This window comes from Podarcis filfolensis (genome assembly GCF_964270895.1).
Source record: "Podarcis filfolensis genome assembly, chromosome: W".
Taxonomy (NCBI): domain Eukaryota; kingdom Metazoa; phylum Chordata; class Lepidosauria; order Squamata; family Lacertidae; genus Podarcis; species Podarcis filfolensis.
In genome coordinates this window covers 38,624,205-38,649,181 of record NC_139619.1, presented here as the reverse complement: position 1 = coordinate 38,649,181, position 24,977 = coordinate 38,624,205, and the positions used below count along the sequence as shown (strand labels likewise).

Here is a 24,977-nt window from a genome sequence, read left to right as displayed (position 1 = left end):
ATTTTTTTAAAAAAACTTAATTTGGAGTGGGAACAACCCGCCCCATCTGTGCACCCCAGCGGTCTGTGCATGAGCTAGAAGCCAGCGGCCCAGCCAGCAGCTGACATTGGGAGGTCCAACCAAAGACCTTGCTGGCCCGATATGCTTTTCTCACGCTGCCCTCTGTTGTAAACCAAATTGCCCTTCGTCCCTTATGGGGTATGCAAGAGCCCGTATAGAGTCCTTAAGTGGGTTCCCTATTGGTAGGAGAAGATAACTGTTGATATCAAGCCTTGTCATTCAGAGGCATTTGGCACTCTCCAGGTGCCCGGCTTGATTCCTTGTTGGCCTCCCCCGTCAGCGACTCCCGGCAAGACAAGGCGAGGTCTTTATCGGCCGATCCTTCTTCAAACGTGAGAAGAACACAGCCACTCCTCCTCCCTCACTCCCTGCCATCCCCAGGGAGGGGAAAGAGACAGACAGAAATGTATTTACATGCCTTTATTTCTGTCTTTCCTCAGTGCAGAGAACAACATGTCTGCACCCTCTTTACAGCCACAGCAGAGAGAGAATAACTCCACCCATGTACTTCCAGTACAGGGTCATGTGACACTCTGAGCTAACATCCGGTGCTCAGTGCACATAATAGACTGTCCTTTGTTGCCACGGTACAGTCCCATAACATCAACATCCTGTTTGGCTTTCCAGCCATCTGGAGCACTCAGCAGCATTGTTCCTTTTTCGTAACAACCTCCCCCAAAAGAATCAATGCGTGTTGCGGCAAGCAAAGCGTGATCCAGAGAAGAAAACAAACAGTTGTTATACACATAACACTCCCCTGTTGTTCCAGTTCCACCCTTGGAACTACCCGCCACTGGTTTCCCCAGTGTACCTCTCTGGTTGTCTGGCTTCCAAGGAATGAGTGCATCTGCATTACCTTGGCTAGCAACTCTCTGTTGTGTCTTTGTCTCTGACTTAGACACAGCTCCAACCTGTCCTCGGTTGTGTACAACAGCAACACATGCAACAGCTAAATTAGCATACTCTTCTGAGTACCTTTTGGGTGGTTCACCCTTTGTGACTCTCTCAGACCTGCGTATGAGGTGCTGATCCTCTCTGCTCACTGGTTCTGTCTCAGGACTCTTAGGAGAACCAGTTCCAACAGTAAACAGTGGTTCATCCTTCACCTGTGAAGGTCTATCCATTGTGTGAGACTTCCTCTCAATGACTGTGACAACTGAGCTCTCCGAGCTATCAGTGTCATCACTCTCAGTACCACTGTACTCTGTGAAATCATCATCATCATCTGAATCGTCCTCTGTGGGAAATGTGTGCACTATCACTCTCTCCTTTTCAGGAGCACTCTCTAGAAATTTTGTGAGAATCACCTGACCAGATTCAGACAAAATTACTCTGTAGAGACCCTTTTCATATCCCACAAAAATGCCTCTGGCATTCTTTACTCCACCTGGAGCTTCTGTCCTCACATGAGACCCAAAAACCTTGAAATGGGCAACAGAAGGTTTTCTCTGGAACAGTTTCTCAAAAGGAGAACTTCCCAACTCTTTCGAAACCTTTCTCACCCACGCATAACTAAACGACATGAGTGACTCCGCCCAGAACTCATGTGGCAGATGTGAACTAAGCAATTGCGCATTCATTCCCTTTTGCAATTCTTTGTTCTGTTTTACACAAACACCCCTGTTCCACGCTTCCGCTGAAACAGCAATCTTGTGTCTGATCCCCTTCTTCTGCAGGAACCTCTGGAAATCCTGTAAAAGAAAAATCTGCTTCTCATCTGTCAAAAGACAATCAATGTTAGCATCATGCATGTCTTTAACCTTGTCACAAAACTCTTGAAACCTTTCCAAGGCTTCCTGTGGTTTCTTTAACACATAAACCCAGACAAAGTTAGAGAAATGATCCACACACACAAGATAAAATCTTGCATTGCCTCTAGATGGTTCTAGAGGACCAATCACATCAGCATACACCCGCTGAAACGCTCTGTCGACCCTGGCCACCTTCTTGGCGCTCGTTTTGGTCACACCTGCAAGAGAAATCATGTTAGACTCAGAATTACATTCCATGTAATCACTTTGGTCAAAAGTCAACAAATACAGTCCATCTTTCTGTCTGGCAGAAAGATACAACTCTCCATCTTTGAAGATCTCGCAGCTCTTATCATCATAGGACAGTCTCAGTCCTTTCTTTGCAATCTGCGAAACACTCAGCAGATTGAACTTCAGTTCAGGAACCAAGTAAACATTGTTTATTGTCAAGTTCAGACTCTTAAGATAGACAGTGCCAACCCCGGTCGCTTCCAGCTTCTGACCGTTGGCTTGTTCCACAGCGAAGCTTTGCTTCTTAAACGTCGAAAAGAGTCCTCTGTGCGGGGACATATGAAAATTACAGCCCGTATCGATTACAAAAGAGTGTCCAACATCTGGCGTGGTTCCTTTCGCCATCAGGGCCTTTGCAGGTTTCACCGAAGACTTGGTATGACCTTTGCCTGCTGCCTCAGGCTTTGCTGAGTGGCCCTTCGCTCCTTTCGGCTGGCGTGGCTTCTTGCAGTTCCGCTGAAGATGCCCAGTCTGTCCGCAATTGTAGCATCGGACAACGTTCAAAGCTACAGCATCCTCTCCAGTAGCAACATCAGTGGGGGAATTAGAACTCCGTTCTTCCCTCCCCCTGTCCTTGGCATCCATTTTGAATCCAAGTCTCAGCTCTCTCACTCGAGCTAGTTAAAATCCAAAAGCTCCTTTTTGAGCTGTCTTTCTGCCTCTCTCTCAGGCAGGCAATCTCCAAGCTGTCTGAAAAGTCAAAACAAACTTTCGCTTTCCCGGCTCTGACTGAGCCAGCCCCAGGTGTCAGTAGTTTTCCACTGCCCGGACTGTCGTTGCTTAGCAACTGTGCATACCTTTTCGTTATCTCACCACAAAAATCTGTGGTATGCAAGCCTTTACTCTCAGAGCTGTTTTTTTTTTTTTTCAAACGCAGCTCTCGTGAACCAGAGAATAAATCAATCTGCATTCACACTTTTAGCCCGATATTCAGCATACCTTTTTGGGGCTCCGTTGCTTGGAAAACACCCCCTCTTGGGGCCAGCCGTCTGTTCAGCTTCTGGCTGCAATTGCAGACGTTATCTTCTTTCCTTGGTGCAGAGGATGGCACACGATTCATCAACCTCTCACCTCTCATGCTGATTCCCATGGATCAGATAACCAGCAGCTTCTGCTACCATATGTTGATATCAAGCCTTGTCATTCAGAGGCATTTGGCACTCTCCAGGTGCCCGGCTTGATTCCTTGTTGGCCTCCCCCGTCAGCGACTCCCGGCAAGACAAGGCGAGGTCTTTATCAGCCGATCCTTCTTCAAACGTGAGAAGAACACAGCCACTCCTCCTCCCTCACTCCCTGCCATCCCCAGGGAGGGGAAAGAGACAGACAGAAATGTATTTACATGCCTTTATTTCTGTCTTTCCTCAGTGCAGAGAACAACATGTCTGCACCCTCTTTACAGCCACAGCAGAGAGAGAATAACTCCACCCATGTACTTCCAGTACAGGGTCATGTGACACTCTGAGCTAACATCCGGTGCTCAGTGCACATAATAGACTGTCCTTTGTTGCCACGGTACAGTCCCATAACATCAACATCCTGTTTGGCTTTCCAGCCATCTGGAGCACTCAGCAGCATTGTTCCTTTTTCATAACAATAACAGAGGTCAACCAGAGAATATTGAGAAGCAAAGCAGCTAGTAAGCCTGATCTTTATTAAAGCTGTTGCAGCAGGGTGCTCCCCTCACACGCAGGAGGAGGGAGGAGGGCCCACAACAAAGGTGTGCCCACCCTTATATAGACATTTTAAATTGCCCGCCCTGGAGTCCAAGAGCACCCCCAGAAACATCATACATACATCACAGAAGGGGTGTAGCCCAAGACCACCCCCCAGATACATCACACCTACATCATAGAAAAGGCGGTCTACAACAGAAATCTGAGTGCATTGTTTATCTCCTGTCTGGCAGGTTACCTGTTAATGGTCACTTGATTGGATTACCTGGGGAACCTGGCCAGTCCTCTGAGATGGTAATCACTTAATTCCTGGGACAATGGGAAGGTTCCCTCTCCCTCCTTGGAGAGAAACATTTGGTCAGTTTGGGAGTCAAAATGGTTTCAGGACTGTATTCCTGTGCTGCTCCAGACATGTGGTTTCTATATTTATGCACGTGTTTGCTTGGTCCATTTATGAACATTTATGACCTATCTAAGACCTTCAAATTCTTATAAGACCACCCTCCAGATGCATCTTGGAAGCAGGCTGCTGACGCAACAGCCCTCCCCAAGCTCGGAGCGCTGGGGATGAGGGGCCTGCGGCTCTCCAGAGGCTGCCGGAGCCTGGGGACCACATCTGGAGCGGAAGAGGCGTGCCAAAACTCAACTCCTCACCTCGGTCTGGTTCCTACTTCAGCGAGAACTTCTTGGTTTATGCTGTATAATTTATTGGTTTCTGCATTCGAAAATGGTGAGCCGCCTTGGGTTCCTTGGCCAGCTGGGGAAGGGACCTCCCAGCAAAGTCCCACCAATTCCTGCAAGCCGGTCGACGGGAAATGAGAATGGGGAGTTCACGTGTGGTCGACCCCCCGTGGCCCGTCGCTCGCCGGACTGGCAGCCAACATGGCCGTGGGCTCCCCCTCTCTGCCACCTTGGGAAGTCCTCTGCCTACCGCTGAGTTTCCTCGGTGCCGCTAGCAAAGATGTTTCCGGCCTCTGTTATCTCCACCTCCCCGCGTCTCCAGCAGCCAATGATCGCTCGGGATCGGCCACCGAAGAGTGAACCAGAAGCGCTTGAGGCTGCGTGCATCGAGGTCTGCGCGCACCCCTGCGCAATTATGCGCCATGCCAATGATGCCCTGATTCCTCGCGTCACTCCTGTTCTCGTGCACATCCTTCCTCTTTTTTTGAGCCCTTTAAGAGCGGCTGGTGTCAGCGCCCCCTCCCTTTCCTCTAGTCCTCCCAAATCACCACACTTTCATGTTGCCTTTTGGCCTCCGTTGTTGAAGGAGCTCTTTTTAAGAGATCCGGGGTGGCATAGTGATTACTTTGTCAGACTAGGACCTGGGAGAGACCTGGGTTCAAATCCTCCCACTCGGCCTTGAAGCTCCCTGCGTGTGGCATTAGAGGCCAGTCCACGGAAGCCAACTCCTAGGGGTCGAGGTCCCTTTCCCCACCCCCTAATAAAATATTTGGGTGGGACAGTCGATTATGCGGGAAGGGGCTTACCTGTCCTCCCACAATATTTCATACAAGTTGCCCCCCCGGGCCAGTCACTGCTTGTCACTCTAGCCTACCTCACAGGGTTGTCGTTGGGATTAGATTGCACCACTCTGGACGCCACGTGGATGTCACATTGAGCTCCTCCGAGGAAAAGAGGGGATATAAATGCACTGAATGAATGAATAAATAGCACCCGATCAGGGTGTCGTGTTGAAATGTGTGCCCCTCCTTCTCTTTCGCTCCCTTTTTCGTGCGCCCATTTCCTCCACGCAAAATAATAGAAGAACAGAAGAACGTGGGGCAGTTGCCTTTTGCCAAGTCAGAGACTCCTGGTCTATAGAGCTTGGAATTGTCTCCACTGACTGGCAGCATCTCCTCATAGTCTTCTCCCAGCCCTGCTTGCTGGAGATGTCCCTGGGGACTAAGCCTGGGACCTTCTGAACTATAGCCCTTCTCCGCCCCTCGTGGCAACCCCTGGTGGATAAAGCCACGCGAAGGCCAGTCGCAAGGCATCACAGGGTATGGGCACTCTGCATGCACTCAAAGGCACTGCAATGGTATTGCTAGAGAGTGCTGCGATGGGATTCAATCGGGAAGGGAGAACCCTGTACCTCTGCCACCTTAAGCTCCTTGGAGAACGAGGTGGGATACAAATGCAAACAAAGAAATATTTTGGACTACAACTCCCATCAACCACCATCAGCTGGGGCCCAAAGTTTCATCACAGCATCTCTGCCAAGGCACAGAACAGAAGAATCTGGCGGACACTGGTGTCCATCTAACCCACCGGTATTGTCTGCTGTGCTGGCACCAGCTCTCCGGCCAAGGGTCCTTTTAAGGGGGGTGGGGGTGCCAGGGATTGAACCTGGAGCCTTTGGCATGCAAAGTGGGGGCACTTCACCACCGAGCAGATCTCCCCCCCCCCATGGTGCCTGCTGTCAGAGGGGGCTCCGGCCAGCCAGGTTCTGCACAATGGGTGTGCCCAAGGGACTCCAGTGAGGCCCGCATCCCAGTCCACTGCTTGGCTGGACACTCAGTACTGCTCAGGATAGGAGGCTATTTCCTTGCAATGATAGAAGAAGCTGAGCACCCGATTTAAACAAAAAATAAATAAACAATGTAGTATGTAATATGCATAGCATGTATCCAGGAAAAATAGAGCTTGCAAATTTTCTAATACACATGGGTCATCACTTCTTATTGCTGAGAATAAATTGAGGATCTTGTGTGACATTGTAATGATTATGATTCTGATTATATTTAGACCCCGCCCACCCAGCTGGGTTTCTCCAACCACAATTGTATATTGCCACAGAAAGAAATATTAAAAATTAAGAAGTTTAGTTGTTTGCCCACAAGTCTTTCCCTATAGACCAATATTTGGATTCTTCTTGAAAATTCTCCACAGTTTGAGGAAGTTCCAGGCAGCTGTAAAAGTTATAAACAGTTCCATGAAGTTTTAAAAAGTGCTCATAGTTATGAGTAGTAACGTTACATATACGATGTTTCCAACTTTTCATTTTGGGGTGACCTTTCTCCATAACTGAGAATACTTAGTCCCTTTTCCAGTGTTTCTAAGCAAAAGTGCATCCCTTTATGATACAGGAAACTGGGGGAAGAAAAGAAAAGTCAACAAGTTACACCCCTAGTGCCCACACAAACACACAGACACGCCTTCTTGGCACTGCCTGCTTTCATCCACATGCCTTGGGATATGTGTGAGGGTGCTTCTGAGCATGTACAAAGTACCCCCCCATACATGAAAACCCTGTCTCCACCAGTTTATCACACAGCTCACCCATGAGCATGCCTGAGTCTGGATGTGCAACTGGAGAGGGTGAGAAAAACAGTCACCCTGAACCAAATTTGAAAATTGCAATGGATAGAGAGGGGGGGAAGGATTAGATTCTCAATTATACTCTCTATTGCTTCATGTAGGTTATCAATGGAACCCCTGAAAAGGATATGGCACACAAATGATTCCCAAGGATGGGAATAAAATCTGCTTCCAGATTTCTTTGGGGAAACTCCTTGAAACTATTGCACAGATGGGAGAGCAGGAGCTGGTCGCTTGCGCATGCGCCTGGCAGGGACCTGGCCTCGTCGTGAGCAGCAAAGCTTCCCACCGTGGGGCTCACGGCGGACTCCCGAGAAGGGCACGGAGGCTGCAGCGCCTGCTGTCGCTTACTCCAAAGTAAGTGTGTACGCACTTACCTGGGACTAGTTGGCCCGATCTGACTCAATGCACTTACTTCTGAGTAGACATTTAGGGGAGGGGGTGAAATGTTGCGTCTGCCTGTTGCGCCAACAAGGAGAGGGAGCTTTCTTGCAGGAAAATCGCCAGGAAAGTGTTGTTCTTATTACACCTGTTGCTTGAGAGAACTGCCAGCACGGCAAGGAGGCAAGGTGCGCGCCCAAAGGGCGGCAGACCCGTGTATGGCTGCGCGTGTGTGAATGTGAAGTTGCGTGCAGTGGGCGAGAGACGAGACCTGCAGCCAGGGAGAAAGTGTGGCTCCCACAGGCTTTCTCACGGGAAGCGGGCAAGGCAGGGAAGAGGCGCTTGCCCTCCGAGGCTGCAGCAGGACATGATACAAGAGCGAGCGCGCAAGAGGCGTGAGCCACCCGTGCACGCCAGGCACAGATGGCAGCAGCGGCTCCCTCCGAAAGCGAGGGGCGGGGATTCGTCTTCTGAGGGTATAGGCAGCAAGGAGCCAAAGACAGCTCCCGAGCGTGCAAAGGGAAGGCAATGTGGTGTGGCGGTTAGAGAGCTGAACGTGGGGGCCGACCTGATCTTACTCAGAGCAGAGCCACAGACATTACGGGACACACAGAGAGTTTGGTGAGAGCCTGCAGTTCTATGATTCTTTGAGAGCAGGAGAAGGACTTTTCCCTACCCGCTTTCTCAATGCCATCCATCATTTTTTATAAAAACATATCAGTTCCAACAGTCATACAACAGATCTTCTCATCTTATACAATATTTTAGACTTCCGTCAACACCTCTGATGATTTCCCATTCTTTATCACTTATTCTGCATTTCTTAATTTCTAGATTACATTTAATTATCCTTAACTAATAATGCTTTTCGCAGACTTTCTTGCAGTATTTCAAACTATCCACCTTACCAAACTTCTTGCAGTCCTACTAGCGTAATCTGTTCATCCCAATTACTTTTCAAATAGTTCATATATTTACTCCAGTCTTCTCTGAATCTCTGATCCCGCAGGTTTCAAATCCTTCCTGTTAATTTATCTAATTCTGCATAGTCCATCAACTTCACCCTCCATTCTTCTTTCGTTGGTAGTTCTTCTTGCTTCCATTTTTGTGCCAATAATATTCTTGCTGCAGTCATTGCATATAACAACAACTTACAATCCTGTCTATTAATATCATCTCCTACAATGCCAAGTAAAAATGCTTCTGGTTTCTTAATGTCTGTTTCAACATCTTTTTCATCTCATTATATATCATTTCCCGGAAGCTTTTCACTTTTTTACATTCCTACCACATGTGATAAAAAGGTCCTTCCTTTTCTTTACATTTCCAACATTTATTACTTATTTTATACATTTTAGCTAATTTTACTGGGGTGATATAACACCTATACATCATTTTCATCACATTTTCTTTCAAAGCATTGCATGCAGTAAATTTTAATCTTTCCTTCCACAGTTTTCCCCAATCTTTTAACTGTATATTATACCCCAAATCTTTGGCCCAGTGTATCATAACCAACTTTACCTCTTCATCTTTCAAATGCCATTCAAGCAGCAATTTATACATTTTAGACAAAAAAATTTATTTATTATTCAATACATCAATTTCAAATTTTGATTTGTTATCATCAAATCCTTTTCCCCTCAAATCCTGTTTAAACATTTCATTGACTTGGCAATAGTGCAGCCAATCACTTACATATTCTTTAACCTAAAAGAATAACCACTTTAACCCAAGTGGTTAGCACGCTGTCCACCAGCCCAAAGAGTGCTGGATTGTCTGTGTGCCGCTTGTTCGCTTATGGTAGTCTGTTGTAACATACACAGAGCTACTCTCTCAACCGGAAAGGAGAGTAGAACACTTCAAAATGAATAAATTAATCAGCCACAGGTTTGCTTGATCTGTAAGTGATACGTTGTGGTCTTAATATTGATCCCTTAATTGGTCTAGGGGTTTTCAATTCAGCTATGCAGTTGTTCCTCACAATATTGACTTGATATAATGCTTATGGCCCTGAGAGGTAGTGACTGGCCCATGGTCACTCAGCGAGCTTCATGGCCTGCTGTGGATTTGGACCCTGGGTCCAGCACCCTTACCACCACCGCACAGTGACTGTCGGAGGAATTGGCAAAAGCCCTCCCAGTGCAGGCCTTCAATACATGAGGGAAAACTGTCACACGGCGGTCAGTTAATCAGCGCAGGGTCTTCTTCATACACAGAATAAAAGTTTACTGAAGAAAATAAACTTGTTCAGAAACAGCATAGTCAAAGAGCATACACCGAGTGCTCCTAGCAGCCTTCTTCGTCTTCCCAGAGGCACAGCTCTTAGTTACTGATTAACTGGAGTCCTGGAGCCGCTCCGTCTGCAACAACACAACATACTGGTTGAGACACACACACTCTACACACAGACTGAGGCCCACAGAGATGGCTGGTTACATTTATAGGGAACCCAAGATGAGTCCCGAGTCACAGTGACCTAGCATTTGACTGCTAACACTTAGGCTTGACAGATTTGTGTAGCCCTCGTAGGCCGCGCTGCCTAGGCCTGGCCTGCTTCTGCTTCTGCTCTCAAGAACCTTTGTCTCCTGACAAAACCTCAGCCCTGTCCTTAAGCGCTTAGTCATCTTCTGGGTTCTTGGGACAGGAGCATGCAGCTAAAGTGTCCCATCCTTGCTGCTCCTCACCAGTTCAGAGTCAGGCAGGTCTTTGGCCAATTTGTGGCGATGCATCGACTTTGATGTGATTGAGAGAAGTGAAGCTACTGTGGAACCATTGCTCTGCCAAGTCCTCAAGGGGCGGTACAGAGTACTCCTCCCTCCCACTTAGTCCCACAGCCACGCTGAGAGGCAGGGACTGGGCATTCAGTGAGCTTCACGCCTAGTGTGGATTTGGACCCTGGTCTGCCCAGTCTTAGTTCAACACTCTTGCCACTACCTGTCAGAGGAACTGGCAAAAAGCCACAGGAAAAGATTTTGCAAGGATACAGCAGTCTCTCAATCTGTGCACTTTTGCCCATGCTAGACCCCAGCAATGCTTATGCAGCTGCAGTAAAAGAGCCAGGATGCTTCCTTGGATGTTTGAGCATGGGCCATACTGGAGATCTAACTCCTTTTTGTGTCTATCCTCCTGCTGTAGGTCCGAGGGCGGCTTCCAAAGAAGCTACTGGGTAAGTTTGTTTTACTTAAAGTCTTTGGAAAAGAGGTGGACAATATTGACACTGCTTCTGTGCAGTCGCTTTGACTGTGAGCCCGATCGAGATCCACAACAGTGCACTGCCGCCTTGGGCAAACGAGAAGCTATGGAGGGATCATGCAACTTTTTGTTCTTTTCAAAGTTTGCACTTCAAGACTTTTATTTTTTTTTTTAAATCCCCTTTGCAAATTCGAGAAGTTTCCCCATGTTGTGCCTCAGCATTTGACGCTGCTTCTGTGCAGCCTCACCAGTGCACTGTGCTCACTAAAAAGACTCCCTTAAAAATCCATTCTTTGCCAAACTCATTTTGGCACTGTAATGGGATGTTGAGCTGCTTGTGCGTAAAGTTACTGATCCCTCAGTGTTTGGCTAAGTCCACAAACCACTGTCTGTAACGGAGCCCCATAACATGGCTCCGTCAGTCGCTGGCAGAATCCGACAGTGGGCGTTTACGGAATTTCTTCCAGCATAAAAGCTCCTTAACGGAAACACGTCTTCTGGACTCTCTACGTGACAATTTCCGGCGAGGAGTGGGCGTCCCTATGGGAGGACCCGAAACCTCCTCGCTGTTCTCGCTGGAATTGTCTCTGAGTCCTCCTTCCGACTCACTATCCCTTGGAACTGCCTCTCTCCCCCTGCTGGTTCCCTCATCAGCTGACAAGTCTCTGCCAGCCTCTGTGAGTCTCTTCCTCTCCAGTTCTCCCGATGGCAGTTCCCTGACATCCACCTCCCCTCCAGGGCCCCCTTCACCCCCTCCTTTCCCCTCCTCTGTGGGAGGCGAGGGAGCAAAACCCCTGAAAGAACTTCCCTCATCTTCCGAAGTCTCGAACATTTTCCTCCACCGGTTGCTGTTTCGGGTTTCTAAGTACTCATCCTCATCGGAATCTACTCCTTCTTCCAACTCAGACCCCGTGAATCCTTCCAATTCCTCCTCCTCGTCGGTGGTGCCAAAGTACTCCCTCCGGAACCTCGCTACTGACTGAGGTTTCCTGGGGAACCTTTGATGGAACGCTTCAATCAAGACCTCGTCATTGACTTCCTCTGCCGTCACCCAGGTGTTTTCTGACTCCGATTCCCCTTCCCACGCCACCAAATACTCCACCTGATGACCCTTCCACCTGGAGTCGAGGATTTCCGCCACATGGTTGCTGCTTTCCCTCTCTTCTAAGACTGGTCCCCGTGGGAAAACCCCTTCGTTTCCCCCCCTATACGGTGACAGCAATGACCTGTGGAATACTGGGTGCAGTTTCATGTGGTTCGGTAACCGGAGTCTGAAAGCCACTGGGTTAACCTGTTGAATGACCTCAAATGGTCCCAATCTTTTGGGTCTCAATTTCTTACAACCCCCCTTGAACGGCAATCCTTGGGTTGACAGCCACACCTGATCCCCCACCCTTATGGTTTCACCTTCCCTTCTGTTCTTGTCTGCCTGCTTCTTATATTGTTCCTTGGCCCTTTCTAAGTTGAGTTGGAGTTGACGATGGATCGCTTCCATTTTTTCTACAAACTGTTCGGCGGCTGGGACGCTCCATCTCTCCCCTCCTCCCCCTGGAAATGCCCTGGGGTGGCACCCATAATTAGCCAAAAAGGGGCTCATCCCGGTGGACACATTCTCCGCATTATTGTAGGCAAATTCCGCCAGCGCCAACTTTTCCACCCAATCGTTCTCTCTGTCATTGACATAACACCTCAGGTATTGTTGGAGGATACCGTTTGCTCTTTCCGCCTGCCCGTTGGTTTCTGGGTGCCGGGCAGTCGAAAAATTGACCTCCACGTGCAGTAAGCTCATGAGCTTCCTCCAGAACCTGGACGTGAATTGTTTGCCCCGGTCTGAGACCACCCTCAAGGGGGCGCCATGCAGTCTAAAAATATGTTCTACAAACAATTTAGCTGTCTCTTCCGCCGTGACTGCATGTGAGCATGCTACAAAGTGGCCCATCTTAGTTAACAGGTCTAATACGACCAGTATGGCGGTTTTTCCCTTGGATTTCGGCAGATCAGTCATAAAATCTATCGATACCGCCTCCCATGGCCTTTCTGGTGTGGGCAACGGTTCTAATAACCCCGCCGGCGCCCGCCTTTCTCCCTTGGCTCGCTGGCATTGGTCACACCCTCTTACATACTCCCTTACATCTTCCCTCACCCTGGGCCACCAAAATTCCCTGGTAACCAACCACATGGTTTTGTGTTGCCCAAAATGCCCTGCTGTGGGGCTGTCGTGCAGCTGTTTGAGTACTCTCCCTCTCAATTCCCCTTCGGGTATATATAGTGCCCCTTTGTAATACAATGCCCCGTTTCTTTCTTCAAAACCTCCGGAGTTTTCTCCCTCCCTCCTTAGACCTCGGAGCTTATTCTGGGCGTATTCATCATTCTGCGTCTCCTCTACCAGTTCCCTTTGCCCCACCAACGCCCCCCCACACACCCAGCGGTCCTCTGGGATGATATGTCTCTCTTCGGGTGCTCCCTCCCCCTCCAAATACTCTGGTTTGCGTGAGAGAGCGCCCGCCCTGACGTTTTCTGGGCCTGGCACATAGCAAATTTCAAAATAAAATTTGGAGAACTCCTGTGCCCATCTCACTTGCCGTTGGTTGAGCACTCGTGCCGTTCTCCAGTACTCTAAATTCTTGTGGTCCGTGCATACTTGCACCTTGTGTTGTGCCCCAATTAGTAAGTGTCTCCATTTCCGGAACGCTTCGTGAATGGCGAGTAGTTCTCGGTCATATACCGTGTAGTTCCTCTCGGATTTGTTTAACTTCCGCGAGAAGAAGGCACACGGTCTCCACTCCGACTTATCCTTCCCCGGCTGAAGAAGCACCGCCCCCACCGCCCGGTCTGATGCGTCAGTCTCCACTCTCATGGGTTTTTGTAAATCCACATGCAGGAGCTGTTCTTCCGAAGCGAAGGCCTTTTTCAATTCTTCGAATGCTTGCTCCGCTTCCGCCGTCCAAACAAACTTCTTCTTGCTGCTGAGACAGTCCGTGATGGGAGCCGTTAAGTGGGCAAAGTTCTTGATGAACTTCCGATAAAAGTTCCCAAACCCTAAGAATCTTTGCACATCCCTTTTCGTTTTCGGTGTCTTCCATTCCAGTACCGCTTGGACCTTGCCTGGATCCATGGCTAATCCCTTGTCTGACAAGCGGTACCCCAGGAATTCCACCTCCTTGGTGTGAAACTGACACTTCTCTAATTTCACCCACAGTTGGTTTGCTTGCAGTCGGCTCAACACTTCTCTGACGTCCTTTACATGCTGCTCCTCATTCTCTGAATAGACTAATACGTCATCTAGGAAGGCCACACAATTCTTGTAGAGCAGAGGTCCCAGGACGTGGTTCATGAACGATTGAAAACATGCTGAGCCTGCTTGTAATCCAAAAGGCATAACGACATATTCGAAAGCCCCTAGAGGGGTGAACATTGTTGTCTTCCATTCATCCCCCTCCCTTATCCGTATCAGGTTGTATGCCCCCCTCAGGTCCAGTTTAGTAAAAATCTTTCCCTTCCTCACCCTGGTCAAAATGTCATCAATCCTGGGCATAGGGAAAGCCACTGGTTCCGACACGGCATTTAGGGTCCGGTAGTCCACGACCAATCTCGGCTTATCCGTGTTTTTTTTGTCCACAAAAAACACTGGGCTGCCCCCCACCGCTCTGGACTCTCTGATGAAACCTCTCTTCAGGTTTTTGTCAATAAACTCCCTCAACTCCTGCATTTCCCTGTCTGACATGGCATACAGCTTGCCCACAGGGAGCTGGGCTCCAGGGACTAGATTGATCTGGCAGTCAAAGGGTCTATGCGGTGGTAGTTTGTCTGCTTCCCTTTCGCTGAAGACCTGGCTCAGGTCAGCGTATTGTTTGGGAACCTTTCTTTTGTCCGTTACTTCTGTTCCTGCTAGAAAGGCTCTTGCCCCTTCTGGAGCCTTGCCCTCTTTGCAATGTTCTGGGCAATGTGCTGACCCAAAGGAGACCACTCTCTGATGCCAACCCACTAGCGGATCATGCAACGCTAGCCAGCTCATCCCCAAAATAATGGGAGCCCCTCCCAAGGTGGCCACATTGAACGCTATTCTTTCGGTGTGCCTGGCTACCCTCATTACCATTGGGACGGTCTGTAAGCTGACTTCTCCTCCCAACAGCTCTCTCCCATCGATCGTGGTCACCTGCAAGGGGTTGCTTAAAGGGATAGTCTGTATCTGGTGTTCTGCTGCAAATTCCTTGCTCATAAAATTACAGGAGCTGCCTGAGTCCAATAGCGCCCTTATCTTTAAGGGATGTCCGTTTGGCAGCTCTAGCAACACCTCTATCACTAGGGCTGGTCTCGGAGGTTCCGGCGTGGGCACTTTTACTGCTCCTTCGCCTGACTGCTGTGCCCTGATGGTGGCAGTCAGGCGCTGGCTTTTACTTGGTCCTGCCCTTCCTCCTCCTTCCCCCCAACAGCTCCTGCCATCCCTTGCCATTCCTTTCTTTGTGGACAGACCCTGGCAAAATGACCTGGCTGCTGGCAGAGATAACATTTCTTGGGGCTCTTCCCCTCCTTCTTCCGCCCTTCACTGGGATTTGAAACTGCCCGCGCGCGCGCTGTTCCAACTTCCATCGGCTCTGCGGGCGGGAAAGTTTGCTCCGGAATCTCTGGAATGCGGAAATCCCTCCAACGCTCCCCTTTCCCTTCCCGCTTCTCCAAGGCTCTAGCCTCCTGGCGTGCTCCAATGGTCAGCGCTGATTTGATCAGCTGGTCCATAGACTCCGCCCTGGGCGCCCGGGAAAGTTCATCTTTCACAGCCGAAGAAAGTCCCTCTTCAAAAAGCATTTGAATGGGTTCCGCTGACAGATCCCACCCCAATTTGTGTATCAGCATAGTAAACTCAGTCCAGTACTCACGGACAGATCGGCTCCCCTGTTTACAAGCCATCAACTGTCTGCGCACCACTCCCTGTTCAATCTCGCTGGAAAACATCAGGTCCATGGCGCGAAAAAACTTCCGTGCGTCTTTCAAGACTTCATCATGCCTTGCCATCAGGGGTCTAACCCAGTCTCTAGCCCCTCCTTCGAGATGGCTAACCACAAACCCCACTCGCGATTCCTCGTCGGGAAAGTCATCAAACTGCAGATTAAGAGCATACTGCATCTCTGTCCTAAAGGCTTGATAGTTCCTGGGATCCCCCCCAAACTTCTGCACCAATCCTGGCATCTTTCTTCCTTGTGGGGGGGCCTTTGCCCTTTCTGCATCCTGAGCCCTCCTCTCATCGAGCCTCGCCGTTTGCAGCGCTAGCTGGACCTCCAACACCCGGTACCTTTCTTCCAGGCTCGGACTGGCTCCAGCTCCTCCTGCAGCTCCGGTTCCGGCTGGGTCGCTCATGATGCTTTCTCTGCACAAGCTGCTTTCAGGGACTGTCGGATTGCTGTGATGGGATGTTGAGCTGCTTGTGCGTAAAGTTACTGATCCCTCAGTGTTTGGCTAAGTCCACAAACCACTGTCTGTAACGGAGCCCCATAAAATGGCTCCGTCAGTCGCTGGCAGAATCCGACAGTGGGCGTTTACGGAATTTCTTCCAGCATAAAAGCTCCTTAACGGAAACACGTCTTCTGGACTCTCTACGTGACAATTTCCGGCGAGGAGTGGGCGTCCCTATGGGAGGTCCCGAAACCTCCTCGCTGTTCTCGCTGGAATTGTCTCTGAGTCCTCCTTCCGACTCACTATCCCTTGGAACTGCCTCTCTCCCCCTGCTGGTTCCCTCATCAGCTGACAAGTCTCTGCCAGCCTCTGTGAGTCTCTTCCTCTCCAGTTCTCCCGATGGCAGTTCCCTGACAGGCACCAATGCTCTCCCTGATAACAACAACAACAACAACAATTTATTATTTATATCCCGCCCATCTGCCTGTCTACCCCAGCCACTCTGGGCGGCTTCCAACAAAATATGAAAATACAGTAATCCATCAAATATTAAAAGCTTCCCTAAACAGGGCTGCCTTCAGATGTCTTCTAAAAGTCTGGTAGTTGTTGTTCTCTTGGACATCTGGTGGGAGGGTGTTCCACAGGGCAGGTGCCACCACCGAGAAGGCCCTCTGCCTGGTTCCCTGTAACTTGGCTTCTCGCAGCGAGGGAACCTCCAGAAGGCCCTTGGAGATCGACCCAGGTGTCCAGGCAGAACAATGGGGGTGGAGACGCTCCTTCAGGTATACTGGACCGAGACCGTTTAGGGCTTTAAAGGTCAGCATCAACACTTTGAATTGTGCTCGGAAACATACTGGGAGCCAATGTAGGTCTTTCAAGACCGGTGTTATGTGGTCTCGGCAGCCTCTCCCAGTCACCAGTCTAGCTGCCGCGTTCTGGATTATTTGCAGTTTCCGAGTCACCTTCAAAGATAGCCCCATGTAGAGCACATGGCAGTAGTCCAAGCGGGAGATAACTAGAGCATGCACCACTCTGGCGAGACAGTCTGCAGGCAGGGAGGGTCTCATCCTGCGTACCAGATGGAGCTGGTAAACAGCTGCCCTGGACACAGAATTGACCTGCGCCTCCGTGGACAGCTGAAGGAGAAAAATAATCATTTCCTTAATAACAATTTAAATAGCGTATTTAACTAAAACAATAAAATTATAGCATATGTATCCATGTTTGTTAACTGATGTGGTTAAACGTGGGTTTTTTTTGTTAAAAAACCCAAAAAAAACTTAGACTGAGTTTTAGCACACATGAAAGACTTAAAACAAATACTTCTTTCCTGATGAATAGCCTTTGGACTATAATGTAACTTAAATAGAAAACTATCTTTAGAAAGATCTTTCCTCCAAAAGCATTTTATTTTAAAAATCCAATTTAAATAAAAAACAGATTTTTTAATTATTCTTTTTTAAATCATTGATTTTTATCCACCCTGTTGGGTGTACACATTGAATGTGTCATACCTGGAAAATACCTCTTGCAAGAGCAGCCATAGGAGGTGCGCTCTAGTAGAGGCAACTCCAATGAATTTCATTTAAGATTTCCCATCGTCCTCAGCTTGGCTATGTGCCCTGGTTCTTCTTGAAGAAGAGACATTCATCATGAATTCTTCCCTTCTCCTTATCAGACTCCTGTATAAAGAGGACTGTCAAGGTAGGGAAAGATGCTCCACCTCGGAATAATCCTAATTGTTTTAGCTAATCTCTTGGCTGAAAGATAGAAAACGAATCTTTGTGTGCCTGCTTCTTAGCCTAATCCTGTTTCTTCCCACGTGAATGCAGTTCTATAGAGTAACACGAAAGACACCCTAACTCAGGCTTCCTCAACCTCGGTCCGTCCGATGTTTTGAGACGACAATTCCCATCCTCCCTGACCACTGGTCCTGCTGGCTAGGGATCATGGGAGTTGTAGGCCAAAAACATCTGGAGGGCCGAGGTTGAGGAAGCCTGCCCTAACTCCTCAAGATGCTGAACTTGCTCCAGCTTCGGAGTACCTGCTATAAAAGAGACAACTCTAAGAAAGTCACGGTGCTCCAAAGCGTCACCAGTTGCATCAAGTTGCTTTAGAGAGAGCATTCATCATCATCCTTAGCATATTACAGAATTGCTTGGCGACTAAGCAGGGAGCAGCACACAGAGATAAGGGGGGAAGCAAGTACTCTGCAGCCTGCGCCTCTCCCATCCCTGTGCATCATGAGTTCAACAAGTGCAGAATGTAATGCAACCAAGCACAGCAACAGCAAGAGGGGCAGTCGCAACACCTCCGCAAGACCTCCTCATACTCTGGACAAGATGATGGTGGGAACTGCTTCTGAACCCTGTATCCCCTCCTCCTCCGCCTCCGCCTCCCTGCCACACAGCCTTAATGATAGAAGTATGGATGTGGAAGTAGTTGACCTCACTTGTGAAACTTCAGAACCTATAGTTGTTGATCTTACGCAAGACGATTCTCTTGTGCTTGTTGGAGAGAGTGGGCAGCAGCCCAATAGAGAGTTCAGACCTCAACCATTGTCTGACAGCCTCATATTTAGTGGTGGTGGTGGTGGTGGTGATAGCAGACACACACAGAGTGGTGCTCTTGCCACTAGAAAGCTCCCCAGAGAAGTGGGAAGGAGGGAATTTGCAAGATCCTCAGGCACTTTGAGTTGTGGAATTTGCATAGACAGCTTTGCAGAGATTGTGCAAAGCGGACGGCTTATAGTGTCAACAACATGTGGCCACATCTTCTGTAGTCAGTGTCTCAGCAATTTTCTTAGGTATGGTAACTTTTGCCCAATTTGTAGGAGGAAACTCACTCCAAAGGAGCATCATCCAATTTATACGTGAAGACATGGGTGTTCCTGAACACAGTCTAATGTGGCCTTCATAAACATGAGTGAACTCCAAAGAACACACCAAGTACAGTATATATGACTTCAATATGACAGTTAGCAATTTCACTTTTTCCCAGTTCGCCTCCTTATAGTCAAGTTGTACTGTTTTAGCTTCATTTTGCTTTAAGGTTTTTGCAGCTCACATTTTTTGAGGTCTGTAGACGTTTGAAGAACAGCTTGGAGGATATGTCTGCTGTTGCCACATTGCTTTGTGCCGATATCTCATTTCTGTTCTAGTTCTGTTGCTGCTTTGAGAAAAGACTGATATCGAGTGAACTCATCTATTCAAGACTAGGCTATTCATAGTCATCTATGATAATACAACCTGCAGCTTCTTTTTGCAATTTGCCTTGTAAAAAACCAAAGCCAACCACTCACCGGTGGAAGTCTGTTCCACATCTACTTGTTTTCTAGTGGCAAACCCCTCTTTCTGTTGATGTAGCCCTAATAAAGACCAAGGTTTATACAACACTGTGGCTCATTTCTAACGCTGCATGCATAAATGGTTTATTACAAAGAACTTCTGGTGGTCCGAGTCTTCTCTTGAAGAGAATACAGCCATCATGTTAGATCTGAGCAGCTTTCCCTGTCCAGGCATATGCTTAAGGAGCAATTCATAGTGGAGTCCGTACCGAGGTTGCCACGTGGGGCAGAATCCAATCGAGATGAGCTAAGCCATTTATGTGAAACACTCCTCAAATGGTTGGAAGAGGATAAAGTAATTCTCTGCTTCTCATAAACACTTTGCTGTGGGGAAGCTGCACCCATAGGGCCATGTTTCAAGCAGCAAGCATGTAAGACTTGAACCTCGCATGATGAAGTCAACTTGAGTTGCGGTGACTCCCTTTCTCAGCCCTGTCACGTAGTCATAGTGGAACTATGAATGGCTTGACCTGTTGAACTTTGGGATGCTGCTGTACTAATAGGTCTAATTGCTTTAAAACGTTTTATGTTGATAACTCTTAAATGAAAGACTTTCTCTTAAATGTAAAAAAAATGCCTTCCAGTAGCACCTTAGAGACCAACTAAGTTTGTTCTTGGTATGAGCTCTCGTGTGCATGCACACTTCTTCAGATACATGAGCACACAAAAGCTCATACCAATCACAAACTTAGTTGGTCTCTAAGGTGCTACTGGAAGGCATTTTTTTATTTCGTTTCGACTACGGCAGACCAACACGGCTACCTACCTGTATCTTAAATGTATGCCAGCCAATCTTCCGTTGGTAGAAAACATGGGCTATCCAGCTAATCAGCAGCATCTCACCAGGCCTTAATCGGCTGCGGTGAGTCTCATAATATTTCCCCCCATGTTTCTTGTTTATTCAATTTTAAGGCGTCTCGTAACATAGTGAAATCTCACCCGTGACAGCTTGGAGGGCCAGTGTTACACTTCCAGTTCAGCACTGGATTGAACACCTTTTTCAAAAGGGAGGCTTCCTTAGTCTCCCCGCAGCCTGCTGCAGGGGCCTAGCTGCACACACCCCATATTAGACTTGCACATAGCCTGGCAATCATGTGGCATGGTTAGGACTTCCACAGATGGCATTGTCTCCGTGAACATGGGCTGTGGGGATCAAATCCTCTGTGCAAATGCGTCTGGTGTTACCAGAACCTATATGCATCCCCCAGCTTTTGAGGGGAGCTTAAGACAGAGTGCTCAACGGAAAGTCATTTCCATTCATCCCTACCATCACCGTTTCTGTTCTGTTTGCACAGACACTCTTACTGAAGAACAAATGACACTTTGCCCAGGGAGGGACCTTGGTAATATGGTGCCCTCCTGGTGCCTTCCAAAAGCCAGGCAGGGGAGGGGTCAGGCTTGGGGATGGATGCACAAGGCTCTGGTGGGGTCCTAGAGCCCTCTCATCTCATTCCCAAAGCTGGGAGAGTGCTAACTAGGCTTGGGGAAGGAGGCAGGAAGGCTCCCTTCTGGCCCCCACATCCTGTGCAGGGGAAGAGCTTCACTGTCCTAAATCCACCTCTGCTTTGCCTCGTGTTTCAGTCACCATGAAGGCATTTTGCCCATTGGAGAAAGTTCCACAATGTATTTTGGAGGTCACTTCTTTGAGTCGTGATGGGAAAAACTGAATTCCTGTGCATAATCCTTAATGTGCACCAAACTGGAGGGGTACAGCAAGCACTACTGTTGGACGATGCTGTATGGAACTGTAATGGTTATAGGGGTTGCTCGTGCGTAAGTTGCCGCCACTCCTGGCTAGGTTGCCTGGTTAAACCTTTTCTGTCTGGACAGCCCTTCACTTCGTGGCTGCTTCAGTCGCTAGCAGAATCCGTCAGTGGGCGTTTCTTGAACCTCTTCCGGCAAAGAAGTTCTTTGACGCCAAGTCTCCGCCTACTCTCCCTGCGCGGAAGTCTTCTGCGCAGGGTGGGTGTGGGCAGCGGAGGACCTGTGCTCTCCCCGCTGGTCTCTGGCGAGGAGTCCTGGAGCCCTCTCGCCGATTCCCCCATCTGCCCCCCTTTATCCCTGGTGTTACGCTGATTTCCTTCCCCAGCTGATGAGCTGCCTCTCTCCCTGCTGGGCCCTTCTCCAGCATCGCTTTGGAGCCTTGCCTCCGCCTCTAGCTCCGATGGCAGTTCCCTGACAGGAACCTAACACTTCACCAGTCTAGTCGTTGCATAAAAGTTCTAGCAAAACTATGTGTTCGGGTGCTTCGACCCTTACACAGTTTCCTGAATCCTTGCAGTGATCGGGTTTTTTTGGGGGGTGGGGGTGAGTTGTCTGGTGGCAGATGAAAAACGGCACCCAAGTTAGCAAAATGCAGTAACCAAAACTACATCTGCATAATGGACTGTTCTTGACGGTAGGCAGCAATTGCCATGTGATACCATGACAAGGATAGGAGAATATTTAGCAAGTGAGTCAGAGCTTACAGTTGCCATATTCAGATGGGTTATTACATGCTCTTGTTTGACTTGAGACTGGACACCTCCCCCACAGGACACTACACTATTACTTTTGGGGTTCATAAATAAAGCCATAGGCTATGCAAATAACAGGTGGAATAATTGGCAGAATTCTCTCCTAGGTTTTGTGACCTCTGCCATTTCTCAAGGACAGGGTCACAGACATCTGAACACAATTGACCTGCATTTAATAAGAAATGAGTTCTTAAAGGACTGTCAGCGTTTATTTGTGGTTTTCTTTTGGTGATGTAGATATAATTCATGTTTGTGAGGTGCCCCCTCCCTTTTTTCGTGCTCCTGGCTCCTAGTCAAGTAACCAGTTCATGTTCTGTAATTCACACAGAAATCTTCAGCACCACAGGGCAGGTGTATCTGGTACTGAACACTTTTTGCCTGAACAGATTTCAGAAAAACACAACAGCTCTTGGTATTCAACGTTACCTGTTGAGTTACTCTACTCTGAATGCGCTTGCTTAGTTAATCGAGTCCACTTTTCTGCATCAACAAAACACACTTTGCATCTTAAACAAAACTCCCATCAGGATTCCAGTAGGAACCAGTTTGGAAAGGGGGGACCCAAACCCAGTGGGTCTATTTTTGCTTGCGCCAGAAGACGTTGCTGAACTCCCTTAATCATGGTGAGTGCAAGGGTGTTGTAATCTATGTATTCACACATCACCATCGACTTTCTGCTTGTGACCATTGCTTCATTTCTCCCCCTTTGCTCCTGGCACAAGCAGGATAAACAAACCTGGAAGCTTTGTTTTCCCCATTACATCTGGTCATGGTTTGTTGCTTCCTAACAAGCCACAGTCAGCCGGCCAGCCATAAGCAGAGACTTCAGATTGGCTGGCAATTGTTGCTTATTATGATAAGGCCACAGTCCCGGGTTCAGATGTGATGTGGTGCCAAGGCCTTGTGCTTTGCTTCTCCTGCTTGCTCCAAGAGAGAACAGCATGAGGAGCAATTGGGCAGCATGTGCTACATAATGCATTATAAAATGACTCCTGATGGCCGCTGTATGTTTACAGCGTCTAGGAAGCTGCTTTGTATGCAATCAATCACAGTCTTCACTTAGACTAATCTGCATAATAACAAATCACCATTTCACAGGGAATGCATGTTTTAATGCTCCCTAATGGCAAACTCCTTGCTTGTAGAAATATCTTTTTAAATCCTATCCAAATGGCATGTTCTTGTCTCAGCTCCTGAATTACCATTACCGAAATGTAGATCTAGGAAATTTCCACTTCCTGCCTACCTTGGGAAAGATCGCGCCCCTATTTATGACCTTTAGGTCATCAGCCCTCCCATCTCGACTCGTGGAGATAAAGGATACTCTATGGTGGTTCCACTCTCTCCGCCCAGTGAGGGTATTTAAGGATGAAACAAGGAGGCAATTGGTTCCTTGCATAGAGTCAAAGCTAATGCGGACAAGGGAAAGCAAGCTTAACACTAGAAATACTAACTGCCCGAAGGAAGAAAAGAATTCTGTAAGCCTAGATTTGCAAGACCTGAAGAAGAGGCTAATGAGTATAAAGACTGAGATTTCTACCCAAAATATAAGGACAGTAGAGCCTAGAGCACAATATTTAAAGAGGTCCAACAGCTCTTTATCCCATAGAAAGACATCAGTGCAACTCCCTGTTCCCTTTTCAAGCGACACCGAAGTAGATGAGGAATTTGGTGCCTCCGACATTTCGATGGCAACAACACCTAAAGAACTCTACGTTGCTGACAATCTGGAGAAATCCAGCACCCAATCTACATCTGGACCTTTGCCTAATGTTCCAAAAATTTATCAGAATGATCAACCTTCTCTACTGTACTCCTGGCGAGACAGGATGGACAGATCTTCCAAACTCGAAGCTGGCTCTTTGTTGGCCAGTGACCCACATTTTATAGCACATGCATCATTAATACTCCCACAGCCACAGATAGAACCAACAGTCCTCCAATCAATCCAGGAGGGAGAGGGGGATTGACAGTTAACGAAACACCGTGGGACCGCCCTCCCCGCTTGGGGTGCGGTTGGTTGGGTTTTATCTTCTAGGGATACTTACCCTATCAAACCTTCACCTCTTCCCCTTACCATTTTGACCCAGGAGTCCTGGCCCAGGGATGACTTGTCAGTGAGGGGATGTTACCCCTCTGTTGGGGAGGCTAGTATGGGGTCTGGGATTCCCACTATTGAAGGGCTAGGGAGGATTGGCGGTGGGGCTAGATATCACTATCGGCGAAGGGTTTTGAGATGCAGTGATGCAGTGATGCTCGAACCCCTTCCAATCTACGCCCCATCCCAAGGGACGAGGGTAGGGCGAGCAGGGATTACCCACCTCCGTCATTGGTGTTGTGCAATGCCAGGTCCATAGGCAACAAAACCGCCACCATGCGTGACTTTTTTGTCTCGCAGGGGATTGACCTGGCTTGTGTGATGGAGACCTGGGTACGGGAAGGCGAAGTAGTCTCCCTACATGAGATAACACCCCCAGGCTTCTCTGTCCTCCATCAATCGTGGACTGTGGGTCGGGGGGGGAGTAGCGTTGTTAATCCCGGAGGATTGCTCTTTCAGAGCTCTGCCAGCACCGGCAATCTCTGGCATTGAATGTGTTGGTCTCGTGTGGGGCACCAAGGAGAGCTTGGCTGTCTGGCTGGTGTACCGACCACCCAGCGCACCGGCAGCCACCCTGTCAGACCTGCTGGAGGTGGCGGCGGGCTGGGCCTTGCCGTTCCCAAGCCTATTGGTTTTGGGAGACTTCAACGTCCATGCCGATGCCGCCCCCTCCTCACAGGCTCTGGACCTAGTGACTTCCATGGCAACACTAGGGCTCTCCCAGTTTGCTTTGGGCCCCACTCATCAAGCAGGCCATACACTGGATCTGATCTTTGGTGCTGGCATAGATGTGATCATGCTCCCCCCTGTGGTAGTGCCATGGTCTGATCACTATGCTCTGAAAGCCAAGATTGACTTCCCGCTCCTCCCCTGCTCGGGTGGCGAGCCTATTTGGGCTTGTCCGAGAAGGCTGATGGATCCTGATAGATTCCGTCAGGCCTTGCGGGACCCTGCTCCTCC

General features: G+C 48.7%; 1 protein-coding gene and 1 pseudogene across 2 annotated transcripts in view; both read left to right on the top strand.

Moving 5' to 3' along the window:
• The window catches only part of LOC310753811 (inositol polyphosphate 5-phosphatase OCRL-like), an 863,084-nt pseudogene that overhangs the window by 93,538 nt on the left and 744,569 nt on the right, over nt 1-24,977 (top strand). The gene's annotated exons all lie outside the window — the stretch shown is intronic.
• LOC310753740 (E3 ubiquitin-protein ligase RNF4-like) lies at nt 18,301-18,933 on the top strand (the record flags this gene model as incomplete). Its single annotated transcript, XM_083595084.1, has 1 exon — nt 18,301-18,933. The coding sequence occupies one exon, from the start codon at nt 18,301-18,303 to the stop codon at nt 18,931-18,933; it is 633 nt and encodes a 210-aa protein (XP_083451210.1).